This window comes from Taudactylus pleione, unplaced genomic scaffold (genome assembly GCF_031769625.1).
Source record: "Taudactylus pleione unplaced genomic scaffold, aTauple2 ptg000608l, whole genome shotgun sequence".
NCBI classification, from domain to species: Eukaryota; Metazoa; Chordata; class Amphibia; order Anura; family Myobatrachidae; genus Taudactylus; species Taudactylus pleione.
Window position 1 is genome coordinate 3,323,084 of NW_028285010.1, and position 18,107 is coordinate 3,341,190.

At 38.4% G+C, this 18,107-nt stretch overlaps 1 protein-coding gene across 1 annotated transcript in view; it reads right to left on the reverse strand.

The window, feature by feature from the left end:
- Positions 1–18,107, reverse strand: part of SPATA17 (spermatogenesis associated 17) — a 308,936-nt gene that overhangs the window by 165,757 nt on the left and 125,072 nt on the right. The window contains exon 6 of the mRNA XM_088454023.1: positions 14,888–15,011. Coding sequence (XP_088310149.1) covers positions 14,888–15,011 — 124 coding nt within the window. The remainder of the gene's footprint in view (positions 1–14,887; positions 15,012–18,107) is intronic.

Genomic DNA, 18,107 nt, shown 5'->3' on the forward strand with positions numbered 1-18,107 from the left:
TCCCCCGAGCATACAATACCATTAATCACTACTCCCCCTAGCATATACTACCATTAATCACTACTCCCCCTAGCATATAATACTATTAATCACTACTACCCCTAGCATATACTACCATTAATCACTACTCCCCCTAGCATAGAATACTATTAATCACTACTACCCCTAGCATATACTACCATTAATCACTACTCCCCCTAGCATATAATACCATTAATCACTACTCCCCCTATCATATAATACCATTAATCACTACTACCCCTAGCATATAATACCATTAATCACTACTACCCCTAGCATATACTACCATTAATCACTACTCTACTTATCATATAATACCATTAATCACTACTCCGCCTAGCATACACTACCATTAATCACTACTCCCCCTAACATATAATACCATTAATCACTACTCCCCCTAGCATATAATACCATTAATCACTACTCCCCCTAGCATATAATACCATTAATCACTACTACCCCTAGCATATAATACCATTAATAACTACTCCACCTAGCATATAATACTATTAATCACTACTCCCCCTAGCATATAATACCATTAATCACTACTCCCCCTAACATATAATACCATTAATCACTACTCCCCCTAGCATATAATACCATTAATCACTACTCTCCCTAACATATAATACCATTAATCACTACTCCCCCTAACATATACTACCATTAATCACTACTCCCCCTAGCATATAATACCATTAATCACTACTCCCCCTAACATATAATACCATTAATCACTACTCCCCCTAGCATATAATACCATTAATCACTACTCCCCCTAGCATATAATACCATTAATCACTACTACCCCTAGCATATAATACCATTAATAACTACCCCACCTAGCATATAATACTATTAATCACTACTCCCCCTAGCATAAAATACCATTAATCACTACTCCCCCTAACATATAATACCATTAATCACTACTCCCCCTAGCATATAATACCATTAATCACTACTCCCCCTAGCATATAATACTATTAATCACTACTACCCCTATCATATAATACCATTAATCACTACTACCCCTAACATATAATACCATTAATCACTACTCCCCCTATCATATAATACTATTAATCAGTACTCCCCCTAGCATACAATAGCTTTAATCACTACTACCCCTAACATATACTACCATTAATCACTACTACCCCTAACATATAATACCATTAATCACTACTCCCCCTAGCATATAATACCATTAATCGCTACTCCCCCCAGCATATAATACCATTAATCACTACTCCCCCTAGCATATAATACCATTAATCACTACTCCCCCTAGCATATAATACCATTAATCACTACTCCCCCTAGCATATAATACCATTAATCTCTACTCCCCCTATCATATAATACTATTAATCACTACTCCCCCTATCATATAATACTATTAATCACTACTCCCCCTATCATATAATACCATTAATCACTACTCCCCCTAGCATATAATACCATTAATCTCTACTCCACTTATCATATAATACCATTAATCACTACTCCCCCTAGCATATAATACCATTAATCAATGCTCCCCTAGCATATACTACCATTAATCACTACTCCCCCTAGCATATAATACCATTAATCACTACTCCCCCTAGCATATAATACTATTAATCACTACTCCCCTATCATATAATACCATTAATCACTAATCCCCCTAGCATATAAAACTATTAATCACTACTCCCCCTAGCATATAATACCATTAATCACTACTCCCCCTATCATATAATACCATTAATCACTACTCCCCCTAGCATATAATACCATTAATCACTACTCCCCCTAGCATATAATACCATTAATCACTACTCCCCCTAACATATAATACTATTAATCACTACTCCCCCTAGCATATAATACCATTAATCACTACTCCCCCTATCATATAATACTATTAATCACTACTCCCCCTATTATATAATACCATTAATCACTACTCCCCCTAGCATATAATACCATTAATCTCTACTCCACTTATCATATAATACCATTAATCACTACTCCCCCTAGCATACAATACCATTAATCACTACTCCCCCTAGCATATACTACCATTAATCACTACTCCCCCTAGCATATAATACTATTAATCACTACTACCCCTTGCATAGAATACTATTAATCACTACTACCCTAGCATATACTACCATTAATCACTACTCCCCCTTGCATAGAATACTATTAATCACTACTACCCCTAGCATATACTACCATTAATCACTACTCTACTTATCATATCATACCATTAATCACTACTCCCCCTAGCATATACTACCATTAATCACTACTCCCCCTAAAATATAATACCATTAATCACTACTCCCCCTAGCATATAATACCATTAATCACTACTCCCCTTAGCATATAATACCATTAATCACTACTCCACCTAGCATATAATACTATTAATCACTACTCCCCCTAGCATATAATACCATTAATCACTACTCCCCCTAACATATAATACCATTAATCACTACTCCCCCTAGCATATAATACCATTAATCACTACTCCCCCTAACATATAATACCATTAATCACTACTCCCCCTAACATATACTACCATTAATCACTACTCCCCCTAGCATATAATACCATTAATCACTACTCCCCCTAACATATAATACCATTAATCACTACTCCCCCTAGCATATAATACCATTAATCACTACTCCCCCTAGCATATAATACCATTAATCACTACTACCCCTAGCATATAATACCATTAATAACTACCCCACCTAGCATATAATACTATTAATCACTACTCCCCCTAGCATATAATACCATTAATCACTACTCCCCCTAACATATAATACCATTAATCACTACTCCCCCTAGCATATAATACCATTAATCACTACTCCCCCTAACATATAATACCATTAATCACTACTCCCCCTAACATATACTACCATTAATCACTACTCCCCCTAGCATATAATACCATTAATCACTACTCCCCCTAGCATATAATACCATTAATCACTACTCCCCTAGCATATAATACTATTAATCACTACTCCCCCTAGCATATAATACCCTTAATCACTGCTCCACTTATCATATAATACCATTAATCACTACTCCCCCTAGCATATAATACCATTAATCACTACTCCCCTAGCATATAAAACCATTAATCACTACTCCCCCAGCATATAATACCATTAATCACTACTCCCCCTAGCATATAATACCATTAATCACTACTCCACTTATCATATAAAACCATTAATCACTACTCCCCCTAACATATAATACCATTAATCACTACTCCCCCTAGCATATAATACCATTAATCACTACTCCCCTAGCATATAATACTATTAATCACTACTCCCCCTAGCATATAATACCCTTAATCACTGCTCCACTTATCATATAATACCATTAATCACTACTCCCCCTAGCATATAATACCATTAATCACTACTCCCCTAGCATATAATACCATTAATCACTACTCCCCCTAGCATATAATACCATTAATCACTACTCCCCTAGCATATACTACCATTAATCACTACTCCCCCTATCATATAATACCATTAATCACTACTCCCCCTAACATATAATACCATTAATCACTACTCCCCCTATCATATAATACCATTAATCACTACTCCCCCTAGCATATAATACCATTAATCACTACTCCCCTATTATATAATACCATTAATTACTACTCCCCTAGCATATAATACCATTAATCACTACTCCCCCTAGCATATAATACCATTAATCACTACTCCCCCTAGCATATACTACCATTAATCACTACTCCCCCTAGCATATAATACCATTAATCACTACTCCCCTATTATATAATACCATTAATTACTACTCCCCTAGCATATAATACCATTAATCACTACTCCCCCTATCATATAATACCATTAATCACTACTCCCCCTATCATATAATACCATTAATCACTACTTCCCCTAGCATATACTACCATTAATCACTACTCCCCTAGCATATAATACCATTAATCACTACTCCCCCTATCATATAATACCATTAATCACTACTCCCCCTATCATATAATACCCTTAATCACTACTCCCCCTAGCATACAATACCATTAATCACTACTCCCCGTAGCATATAATACCATTAATCACTACTCCCCCTAGCATATAATACCATTAATCACTACTGCCCCTAGCCTATAATACTATTAATCACTACTCCCCCTATCATATAATACCATTAATCACTACTCCCCCTATCATATAATACCATTAATCACTACTCCCCCTATCATATAATACCATTAATCACTACTCTCCCTATCATATAATACTATTAATCACTACTCCCCCTAGCATATAATACTATTAATCACTACTGCCCCTAGCATACAATAGCTTTAATCACTAGTCCACTTATCATATAATACCATTAATCACTACTCCCCCTAGCATATAATACTATTAATCACTACTCCCCCTAGCATACAATAGCTTTAATCACTAGTCCACTTATCATATAATACCATTAATCTCAAATTAACTATATGCCCCCCATAGTATATAAATTCCTGAAAGACCCCATGTGCCACCATGTCAGGGTAAATGTCTCTAGCGGGTGGACTGTGATGGGTTTCACCACTGACAATCGCGATCTATCAGCAATGTCCATCTACACCACCAACTCTGACCGGCAGCTTCACAGGACAGACCGTGGATACTCTTCATGTTTACACAACCTTCAAAGTCACATTGCGCAGTTATACCCCTTTTACACCTAAATTCCGGGTCTGACTCGGAGTTGGAACAGGGTTCCAATCCGGATCAGACCCGGAATTTAGCCGGCGCCGACCCAGGATATTCCCGAATTGGCGCCGTTCACACCGGAGTTGGGTCTGCATAGACCCGGCTTTTCCAGCGTTGAAGTGGACGCTTGGAGATTACGTCATCTCCAAGAGCCACTGAAGCCGGACCAATCGGCCGGCATGCGGCATGGACCAGGTCATCGTGACCCGGAGCGCGCCGTTCACACTGCAGGGTTTCACGGGTTACTCCCGTGTTAAACCCTACAAGTTACCTGGGTTGGATTGCTGGGTCACTCGACCCGGCGATCCAACCCTCTCCCCTTTTACACCAAGGAGGTGCCCGGGTTATCCCTGCAATAGCCCAGGTTTTAGCTCTGGTGAAAAAGGGGTATTAGTCACAAAGCCCAATAACGCCTATACCTATACCCACAGGCTTGCTTGTATACATTCTGCAATCCCATAAGTTACTCACATTAGTAATACCCCAATATACCCCAATATACATATAATATATATTCAGACCTCAATTATAGACACCAGCCCCCAATGGATTACAGTAGCAGAGGCCACACAAGACTACTGTACACAGACCCATCCATCATAGGATCCACTAGCGACTGAAAAACACCATCTCCCTAGTGTTTCACATACAGTATGCATCGGTCACCAGTGAGCTATATTTACTTACCAAATTACATAAATAAACTCTGCCCCTCTGAAGTGGTAATCCCCAACTCCTCACCATCCAATTATCTATCTATCTATCTATCTATCTATCTATCTATCTCTCTATCTCATATCTATCTATCTCATATCTATCTATCTATCTATCTCATATCTATCTATCTCTCTAACTATCTCATATCTATCTATCTCATATCTATCTATCTATCTATCTCATATCTATCTCTCTAACTATCTCATATCTATCTATCTCATATCTATCTATCTCATATCTATCTATCTATCTATCTATCTCATATCTATCTATCTATCTATCTCATATCTATCTCTCTAACTATCTATCTCATATCTATCTATCTCTCTAACTATCTCATATCTATCTATCTCATATCTATCTATCTATCTATCTCATATCTATCTATCTATCTCTCTATCTATCTATCTCATATCTATCTATCTCATATCTATCTCTCTAACTATCTCATATCTATCTTTCTCATATCTATCTATCTATCTCATATCTATCTATCTATCTATCTCATATCTATCTCTCTATCTATCTATCTCATATCTATCTCATATCTATCTCATATCTGGCTATCTATCTCATATCTATCTATCTCATATCTATCTATCTATCTATTTATCTATCTCTCTAACTATCTCATATCTATCTATCTCTCTAACTATCTCATATCTATCTCATATCGATCTATCTATCTCATATCTATATAACATGTATCTATCTCATGTCTATCTATCTCTCTATCTCATATGTATCTATCTCATACTGTATCTATCTATCTATCTATCTATCTCATACTGTATCTATCTATCTCATATCTATCTATCTAATATCTTTCTATGTCATACTGTATCTATCTATCTATCTATCTATCTCATATCTATCTATCTCTCTAACTATCTCATATCTATCTATCTCATATCGATCTATCTATCTCATATCTATATAATATGTATCTATCTCATGTCTATCTATCTCTCTATCTCATATGTATCTATCTCATACTGTATCTATCTATCTATCTATCTATCTATCTATCTATCTATCTCATATCGATCTATCTATCTATCTATCTATCTGGCTTAATAGTATATACAATGTATATATTCCCAGCAATCCGATTGGCTGGAACAGGCCTATGCATGATATTTAGCCGAGGAGAGAAATCATTTCACGTGTATAATTTTCTGCTTTGGCAATACAGATCTCGGGGATATTGCATTGATACTCTGTACCATGGTAGCACCAGGGCACATTTTAATTAATGAAAAAACAAGATATCACAAAGCAGGTGATAGCCGGAACTTCACTTACAGCTAGAATGTGAGGTAACCTGCACGAGCTTGGGCGAATTTCCTATCATTTCTCATACAATACACACAATTCCTCTATAGCTATAGTTATAATGTAACCTACTGTGTGGTAAGCCTTATTATATATCATAGAATTCTTATCACAGGATAATAGTCTGATTTAGTACGGCCTCAGTAACAGTGTCCAGGAGTATGAAGAAGTAACCTACAAAATCCTTCAGACCTAGATCCCAATTCCAATAATGGGACCACATCTGTTTTTTGGCAATCATGAGGCATTATGCCAGAGGATAGGAAGTCCTTGAGTGGATGCCATCAGACCCCTGGGCCTTCCCGCCAATGCTATGTAACAGCTGGCATGTGTCAAGTGTTTGGGGGACATTCATGTGGTGGACAAAACCAGAACTACCTGGGTGGAGAACACTGCTCATACAGGGACAAGGCAATGGCTGTGACACATACCTGTCTATAGTCATCAAACAGATAATATCCACGGGTGCGCTTCTGTATAAAATGCCAAGTGGATCTCGCTGCCTAACATGCGCTGCAGTAAGAGGAGGTCTCCATGACAGATAGAAAGTTCCATTAGAAGAATCTCATCCACCAACTCCACTTGCAGAAACTATTTGAGCAGTAGTACAAATATCGTCAATTAAATCAGTGGGTGGAACAGTTTATAGACGATATCCAGGGATGATGATCTAAGAGGAAAAAGTGATGTCACTCGCTCCTATTTCAAATAATATGCTACACTATCTTAAGTATCGGTCCAGCCCACAAAATGGCTGCCTCAACATTGTGTAAGTAACAAAGGCCAGATACCACAATTACTGTATACAAACCACAATTATATCACAGTTAGTTTATGCACATCACAATTATACCACAGTTATTTGATGCACACCACAATTATACCACACTTATATAATGCGCTCCACAATTATACCACTTATTTTATGCACACCACAATTATACCAAACTTATTTTATGTAACCACAATTATACCACACTTATTTTATGCACACCACAATTATACCACACTTATTTTATGCACACCACAATTATACCACACTTATTTTATGCACACCACAATTATACCTGACTTATTTTATGCAGACCACTATTACACCACACTTATTTTATGCACACCACAATTATATCACTTATTTTATGCACATTGCAATTACACCACATTTTATGCACACTATAATTAAATAACTTATTTTATGCACACCACAATTTTACCACACTTATTTTATGCACAGTGCAATTATACCACTTATTTTATGACACCACAATTATACCACAGTTATTTTATGCACACCACAATTATACCACACTTATTTCATGCACACCACAATTACACCACACTTATTTTATGCACACTATAATTATACCACACTTATTTTATGTATACTAAAATTATACCACACTTATTTTATGTACACCACAATGAAATCACTTATTTTATGCACACTGCAATTATACCACACTTATTTTATGTACACTATAATTATACTACTTATTTTATGCACACCACAATTATACCACACTTATTTTATGTGCACTACAATTAGACCACACTTATTTTATGTACACCACAATTATACCACACATATTTTATGCACAGCACAATTATACCACTTATTTTATGCACACCACAATGATACCACTTATTTTATGCACACTATAATTATACCACTTATTTTATGCACACAATTATACCACACATATTTTATGCACACCACAATGATACCACTTATTTTATGCACACTATAATTATACCACTTATTTTATGCACACAATTATACCACACATATTTTATGCACACCACAATTATACCACACATATTTTATGCGCACCACAATTATACCACTTATTTTATGCACACCACAATTATACCACACTTATTTCATGCGCATTATAATTATACCACACTTATTTTATGTACACCACAATTATACCACAGTTATGGTGCGTACGCATTAGACAATATGCTCCTTGAGCGATATCGTCTAGTGTGTCCCCGGCAGGGTGTGCTCAATGTCGTTCATGACATTGAGCACACCCGCTGAACGATATCATTAACGATATCGTTCAGCGCCGGGCTCTCTCCCCCATTCCCCAACATGCAGCAATCTGATGACATCGTCAGGTTGGCCTGCATGTTAACCCGATGATTTTTGTGTTAAAAATGGCCGATAAAGTGGACGACTGAACAATAACGATATCGTTATCGTTCAGTCGTTCACTTTAATCGCCCAGTGTGTACGCACCATTAGTTTATGCACACCACAATTATACCACTTATTTTATGCACTCCACAATTATACCACACTTAATTCATGAACACTACAATTGTACCACACTTGTTGTATGCACACCACAATTATACACTTATTTTTATGCACACCACAATTATACCACACTTATTTTATGCACACTACAATTATACCACACTTATTTTATGCACATCACAATTATACCACTTATTTTATGCACACCACAATTATACCACACTTATTTTATGCACACATTTATACCACACGATTTTATGCACACCACAATTATACCACTTATTTTATGCACACCATAATTATACCACTTAGTTTATGCACATCACAATTATACCACTTATTTTATGCACACTAGCATTATACCACACTTGTTTGCACACTGCTATTATAACCACACATTTTTATGTACACCACAATTATACCATATTTATTCATTATTTTGACAACAACATTTCTGTTTTAGTTTTTGTTTATAAATATATGATTAAATATGTGACCCTTTTGACCAGAAGACTGATCCCAGGTATAAGCTGTGTTTCAATAACAAATACAGACTTAGAGCAGACACCTTTCTTTATTACATACAACAGTCTAATCCTTTTCAAAATAAAATATGATTAAGGAAGCTTGGAATTTATTGTCAAAAATTTGTCAAAAGGCTACATCAATGAAAAGGACAGAACTTAACTATTTGGGTGTGATATAAAATGTCGACATTCAGAATGTCAACATGGAAGTTATGTTGACGTGTGACATGTCGACATTTACAGAATGTCGATATAGTGAATGTTGACAGTCGGCATGGCAATAGAGTGCTTTCTGGGTTTTTTAGACCTAACCCTACACTGGCCACAGCCTAACACTAACCCTAATGGCATCATGACCCTAACAGTAGCCTAACCCGCCCCTAACCACAGCCTAACACTAATTCTAATGGCAACATGACACAAACTTTAATGGCAGCATGACCCTAACAGTAGCCTAAACTGACCCTAAGCACAGCCTAACACTAACCCAACCTGTAGCATGACCGTAACAGTAGCCTAACCCGACCCTAACGGCAGCATAACACTAACCCTAACAGCATCATGACCCTAACAGTAGCCTAACCCGACCCTAACGGCAGCATGACCCTAACAGTAGCCTAACCCAACTCTAACAGTAGCCTAACCTGGCCCTAAAGGCAGCATGACCCTAACAGCAGCCTAACCCGACCCTAACGGCAGCATGACCCTAACAGCAGCCTAACCTGACCCTAACGGCAGCATGACACTAACCCTAGCGGTTGCATGACCCTAACAATAGCCTAACCCAACTGTATCCACAGCCTAACACTAACCCTAACGGCAACATGACACCAACCCCAGGGGTATCCTAACCCTAACCAGTAACCTAACTCTAACCACAGCCTAACCCTTGCACTAACATTAAAATGAGCTATTGACATTGTGCCTGCCGGCATTCACAGAGTTGACATTATGTCAATGTCAACATTTTGACTGTTGACATTCAGCAGACCTAACATGTTGACATTCTGGTGTTAACATTCTGAATGCCGACATCGTGACTACATACCGCTTGTTAACCTTTTTGATTTTTTTTTGTAGTTTGCCAAAAATAATTTTGTAAACACAACTAGTTTTTTTAATTATATTTTCCTTTTATACCTTCAATTTAACGTAATCGATCCTTTTCATAGGCAACACTTTCTTGTAATATATCATTGATATAATTTACTTCCCCCTGTAATCAATGCTCCTACTATAAATAGCGGATGTGAAATATTCTTCGTGTAGCTGGCAGTGACGCCCGGCCATATTCCCCTATGACTTGGCTGGAAACATTATTAATCATGAGTTTGAGGTTTGGGAGAAACTTGTGATTTTCTTTGTCTCAGGGGTAGGAAGGGTCAGTAGAGCTTCTGGGGTCACGTTCCCAATCTGTGTGGTAAGATATGAATGTGCCATAATCACCACTTATACAATGACTTTCACTGTATTATGGGCAGAGGAGCTGTAAGAGGTGTAAGGAGCCGGCAGACATGTGGCACGTACAATGATGGAGTAACTGTGAAATAACCTTTTGTAAAGATCTTCTGACCTTCCCTATGATTATTCCCCACTGTCACTATTAAACATACACTAGAAATAGACAAAAAAGGGAAGTGAAACCTATTTCAAAATGCTTCAATTCACATACGACAGAAAAACTAAAATCTAGGTAGATGCTGTGAGCTCTTATAATGTGTTATTGGAAATAAAAAAAAAGAGTATATTCCAAAAGGAATATGAATCAATAAAATAAATTACTGATATATAAACTAAATATAAACAATTGATAGGAACCAACAATAATACATTAATAAATATTCACAGTTAAATAAGCAAAGTATTTAAATTATTAAAAGTAAACTTTTTATATGTGTATTGTACTTTAATTTATACAAATCAGAAAAAAAACATTTAGAATATGTAATATAAATAAATAACTGATTGAAATCATTATTTAAAATTTGAAAATGCATATTACAAAAAATAATAAATAATTGAAATATAATAATAGTAATAGATTTATTAATAATAATAATATAAAAAAAATTCAAATTAAATTCAGAACTAACAGATTGTCAAACTAATGCTGGGCATATACTATATAATTATCTGTCAGATATCTGTCCAATCTGGCTGGTTGGAATGAAAATTTGGAAATGTATGTGAGCAAATGACAATGGACCATTTGCTCACAAACACTGGAAAACAGACAAAATGGTCTTTCAGAGAAATTGGTTAAAACACACGATTTAACCAATTTGAACAATTGTTTTTTTGTCGGTTTTCCAGTGTTTAAAACCATATGATCGACTGTCATTTGCTCCCATACATTACCAGGCTTTCATTCCAACAGCCAGATTAGCCATATATCTGAAATATAATTGTATACTGTATGCCCAGCACAAGATTTAAAAAAAAAAATTACAATATTATACATTACAATAAGCAACATAAATATACAAGTCATAAAAATTAAAATATTTGTATTACTTTACATGTTTTTACTACTTTGGAATCATTCTTTTAGCTATAGAAAATGTAACAATAGCTATGGACATAATGTTAGTAAATACATAAATTATTGTTTATTCCTTCAATTTATTTAATTGATGAACAAATACCAACATAAGATGACCTCTGTAATTATATAAGTTATGTTACATGTTCTTCATACACACTGCAGAGATACCTTACAGTATTAGCCAGTAGGTGGAGCAGAAAACATTATTTATGGCTTTGAATGGATGTTTAACAACTTCAAAATGAACACAGTTTAAATAACTGCTCCCTAGTTTATTTCTTTATCTTCGGCAATGTGGGTTTGAATTATGACAAAAAAGAAGAACCATACTGTATATGTGATATGCAGTCTACTACACTCAGAGGGGCTCATGTAGAATTAGACGCAACTGCGGAGTATATAATACTTAGAAAACAAGAACACCATGCTGGATCACTGTATTTATTTTAACCTCTAACTTCTGCCATTCGCAGATATTTGTGGAACCCAATTCCTGTACATGTTACTGGATATTGCCATCATCTGTTGTGAAACACCTTCCTTATCAATTAACTAATTCAACGCAGGTGGCAGCAATCATAAATTAAGGGACCAGAGCATTTTGTTCCTCCCGGAATGTGTCATGCTGGAAGGTATGCATCAGGAATCCCTCGTATGTTAAAGTTGTTTATGGCTAAAGTTAATTTCAAATCTTTTAAGATGACTACAATAGAAATCTTTGCCATAATACATTTACAATGAATTCAAAAAGTGTCTAAAATATTAATGGTTCACTAAAGTTCTGGAAGTTGAATATAAAATTGAAAAATGTCTTACTGTTTCTATTTTACCAAAACCTTAGTGATTTCTTACACGTTGTACTTAAAAATAACACAAATATAAAACACCCATGTACATAAAAAAATGTTTGTTTGGCTTAAATGCAACTGTGGAATTTCTGATTTTGAAGGAACTGATAGACTACCTTCTCAGGTACATCCCTTCAGCCGACAACATGGCTGCTACTAAGTGCCTCAATGATGTCACTCGTTCCCAGAGATGTAATAGGCTGCAACCCCATGACCTATACTTCAGCCGACAACATGGCTGCCACTAAGTGCCTCAATGATGTCACTCATTCCCAGAGATGTAATAGGCTGCAACCCCATGAATAATACTTCAGCCGACAACATGGCTGCCACTAAGTGCCTCAACGATGTCACTCATTCCCAGAGATGTAATAGGCTGCAACCCCATGAATAATACTTCAGCCGACAACATGGCTGCCACTAAGTGCCTCAATGATGTCACTCGTTCCCAGAGATGTAATAGGTTGCAACCCCATGAACAATACTTCAGCCGACAACATGGCTGCCACTAAGTGCCTCAATGATGTCACTCGTTCCCAGAGCAGTAATAGGCTGCAACCCCATGAATAATACTTCAGCCGACAACATGGCTGCCACTAAATGCCTCAATGATGTCACTTATTCCTAGAGAAGTAATAGGCTGCAACCCCATGAACAATACTTCAGCCGACAACATGGCTGCCACTAAGTGCCTCAATGATGTCACTCGTTCCCAGAGCAGTAATAGGCTGCAACCCCATGAATAATACTTCGGGCCACAACATGGCTGCCTGCGCAACGACACTTTAAAATAAATGATTTAATTCAATAAGTAAAACAAACTGAGTGTGGCAGAAGTAAAGTAACAGAGGACGGCATCTGGCTGTGCTAATTTACCTGAACAATGGAGGTGGTTAATTGGTTTGGCATTGAAATGTCTTGGGATGTATAATGCTGGAATACAGTGTCAGGTATATCATTCAGTACGTATTGACAGCAGCACATTAGCATAATAAATTATGTACACACTTTCACCAGACATATGCTACTAAACAAGCATTAACAATACGGCAAGACGCAAAATAAAAGCAAAATAAATGATTTGTCTTTAATGACAAATTCCCTGTAAAATCCACAAGTCGGTGACAGAAGGAAAATGAGCTTTAGCTGTAGAATGACACGTTCCTGTCTCACAGCCGGGGACGGACACGTTCCTGTCTCACAGCCGGGGACGGACACGTTCCTGTCTCACAGCCGGGGACGGACACGTTCCTGTCTCACAGCCGGGGACGGACACGTTCCTGTCTCACAGCCGGGGACGGACACGTTCCTGTCTCACAGCCGGGGACGGACACGTTCCTGTCTCACAGCCGGGGACGGACACGCTCCTGTCTCACAGCCGTGGACGGACACGTTCCTGTCTCACAGCCGTGGACGGACACGTTCCTGTCTCACAGCCGGGGACGGACACGTTCCTGTCTCACAGCCGGGGACGGACACGTTCCTGTCTCACAGCCGGGGACGGACACGCTCCTGCCTCACAGCCGGGGATGGATACGTTCCTGTCTCACAGCCGGGGATGGACACGTTCCTGTCTCACAGCCGGGGATGGAAGTGCTGAGTTGGGGCTTTTCGCCACCAGCACTGTGCTCTGATGCTGTTACAGGGCTGTCATGCTATCTGCCCTCACACATAGAAAACCACTTAATTGAAGTAGAAGTTGTGTTTTTGTGATATCTTTTCACATTGTCATGTCCTATTCAGCCGGCTGCTTTGTCTCTGTCAGTGTGTGAGGCTCGGCGGCCTCCCAGAGCTGTCAGGGGGCTGCGCTGTACACTAACCTGTTCTGTGCTAAGCAGGTAATGCATCTTCCTGGCCTGCTGCTCCTTTCTCCGTCCTGCTTCCTCCCAGTCTTTCTTGGCTCTTTCCTTTGCTCTCATTGTGGCGTACTCTTCCAGTTCCTGCCTGCATTGGGGCAGAATCACAGCACTGGGTCACTGTACTGACAAACGGCATGGCTTCTGTATTAGGGGATTCCTACTATCGGATTTCAGAGCCCGTAAGGCAGATAACCACGGCATATTAGTGTGACTGCATGCTACACTTTACATCAGTAACTACACATTGTGTCTAGAGCAATTCTGAAGTTTAAAATAAATAAATCTATCACTTCCCAAATTAATTATATAGTGCCACACAGCGTAATACTAAGGCAAGACATGTATAACATGCTAATGTCATCAGTATATTATGTACACATTAAGGTGACATATTTCATTACGTTACACGGGAGCTGGCCGTGCTGCAATAGCAGGAACGTGCTCCAGTTAAAAGATAGATAACAACATCAAATATGTTCCATAGGATGATCAGTGTCGTTACTGCTAAAAACAAATAATATGAACATGTTAAAAAAAAAAAAAAAAACATTTAATCAATTAGATACAATTTCTTGGTTTTTATTGGAGGTGTTTGGTAACAGAAGGTAACGCAATGTTATTGTAACAAATAAAAGTATAATAATTTAGCTTCAGTGCTTTGAAATAAAAATATTTAGTGTAGGATTTATTAGCCAGTAAAATGAGAGAACTGGTTACAGGTCTTCATACAGGACACTTATAAGGCACTATACACGCCATGAAAACTATTTATTATTAGGACACACAGGGACGATACCCGCGATGCAGAGCAGGATAATCTGTAGTCCTGAAACAGAGCATCTACCTGCGCTAACCTAATGGGCTGCGTACAACATTATGCAATTTCGGTGTGAAACTGGGGCAATTTGGAGTGGCATACTGGTGTTCCTCCCGGACTTTTCGCCTACATCGCGTGTTTTGCAGGCAGAAAAGTATTGCGCGTGTGCCCGCGTATCCCCGTATTCAATTTGAAAGTAGGGGAAGGCGGGACCCGGCGAAACTGAAACAAGCGGAAAGTCCTGTCAGATTTGGGGAAATCAGCCTGACATCCCCCAAAAGATGCTCTGACATGGGGGTTACCTATGGTACCCCCCGATTTGGCTTGCTGAAGGTATTTGGTGTTTTTAAATGGGCTCAATAGCTGCTAAATAGCGTTTTTCTATACGTGGTGCAGAACAGTATTCAGGGTTTTTTTTTGCAGAAAATAACTGATCCCAGTAAATTTGGGGTACGTGAAAATGGGGGTCACCATATTTAAAAGTTGCTAAAGTTAAGTGTAAAAAATGGTGAAAAATCCTCCTACCACAAGCCCCTGCAATGGAAAAAACACCCGGGGCGTACTTGGGGACCCCCCTGGAGTCTAGTTCGCTAGTTTTGAACTTTATACCCCAAACTTTTTTTTTTTCGCCCCCAAATTCAAAGTGATTTCTTGGGGTGTTCTTAAGTTTTTTTTTTAAAACAAAAATTTGACAGTTTACCTTTGGGGGACTGCCTGAAGAATGCACGGGGGTTCCCGCAACGTTGCACCCCAAAACCCCAATTCTGCACTTTTTTCGCCTGCTATTCATAGGTGAAACTTTTCCGCCTATTACATTGCACTGACTTTCGTCTTTCGAATTGAATACGGCGACACTTTTCCGCCTGGCGAAATGACGTAATCGGCGCAACTTTTCTGCAGATTCTGGCTTTCCGTCTCAAATTGAATACGGGCCTAAGGCTTAGTAAATAGACCCCACACTTCAACTGACCCCAAAAACAAACTGCAGTTTCTGCATAATTTTATGTATTGTTCCTATGTACTAATGGCACAATGCAGGAGATTTCCCAGAAATGCTAATTAGCACTGCAGATTGCAGTTCAATGGGGACTACGATCTGACCCCTATGTACTAAACTAAAAGTAAAGCTTTCTGAGATTATCTTCAGATGGTATAAACTGCTTTAAGCCTATGGAGGCTCCAGGTGCAGGAGAACGATCTTTAGATCTCTCTCTCTCGCGGCTCCTGGCCGGCTCTGGAATCTGACACTGTGCGCACGCATGGATTTGTACAATTATGTTATATCTAAACTGTTTTTAACAAAGGTTGTCCAATAATGAGTATACAAACAAGTAATCAGGTTATATTACATTGTAGAACTGAGGAGAGTCAGGTGACAGCGTGTGTCCCTTGTACAGTGGTGTGGGGGGCTTGTAGTGATTGTACATCGCTATGTAATATGCTGCTATCTTATAAACACTAGAAGATAATAATAATAATACTACTACAGAATTACAGTTAGATGTGTTTCTTCTTCTCTATAATATGAGAAATACAGTGAAAACTCCCAGAGAAGACAGAACTTGCTATGGGGCAGGATGTGCAGGGGAGCGTGGGTCAATTAACATCCCTCAGATTTGTTCCTGGGAAGCAGCTAGTCTAATTAACCTTTGCTTGAAACACTGGAACTTCGCCCATCCATGCGTATAGATTTAATTAAGTGTTAATACCCGATGGCCAGGTCTTTACCATGAGTTACGGACTGCGGGTGTACAGTAGTTAGTCGCCCTAAGCCAAGATGAGATTCCGCTGAATTATTTGCCCTTCAGAGAGATTAGTTGCATTATACTCTCCCAATGCTGTAACCTTCTGTGAGCACCTGCAGCCTGATTTACCACCTATAGCTGAGCTGTCCAAAATAAACACACACGGTGATAGGAGCGGGTCTCACGCTCACCCACTGCTCGAAACATTGCTGTACAGTACAATGATAACACATACAGTGATAGGAGCGGGTCTCACGCTCACCCACTGCTCGAAACATTGCTGTACAGTACAATGATAACACACACGGTGATAGGAGCGGGTCTGACTCTCACCCCCTGCTCACCACATTGCTGTACAGTACAATGATAAACACACACGGTGATAGGAGCGGGCCTCACGCTCACCCACTGCTCGAAACATTGCTGTACAGTACAATGATAAACACACACGGTGATAGGAGCGGGTCTCACGCTCACCCCCTGCTCGAAACATTGCTGTACAGTACAATGATAACACATACAGTGATAGGAGCGGGTCTCACGCTCACCCACTGCTCGAAACATTGCTGTACAGTACAATGATAACACACACGGTGATAGGAGCGGGTCTGACTCTCAC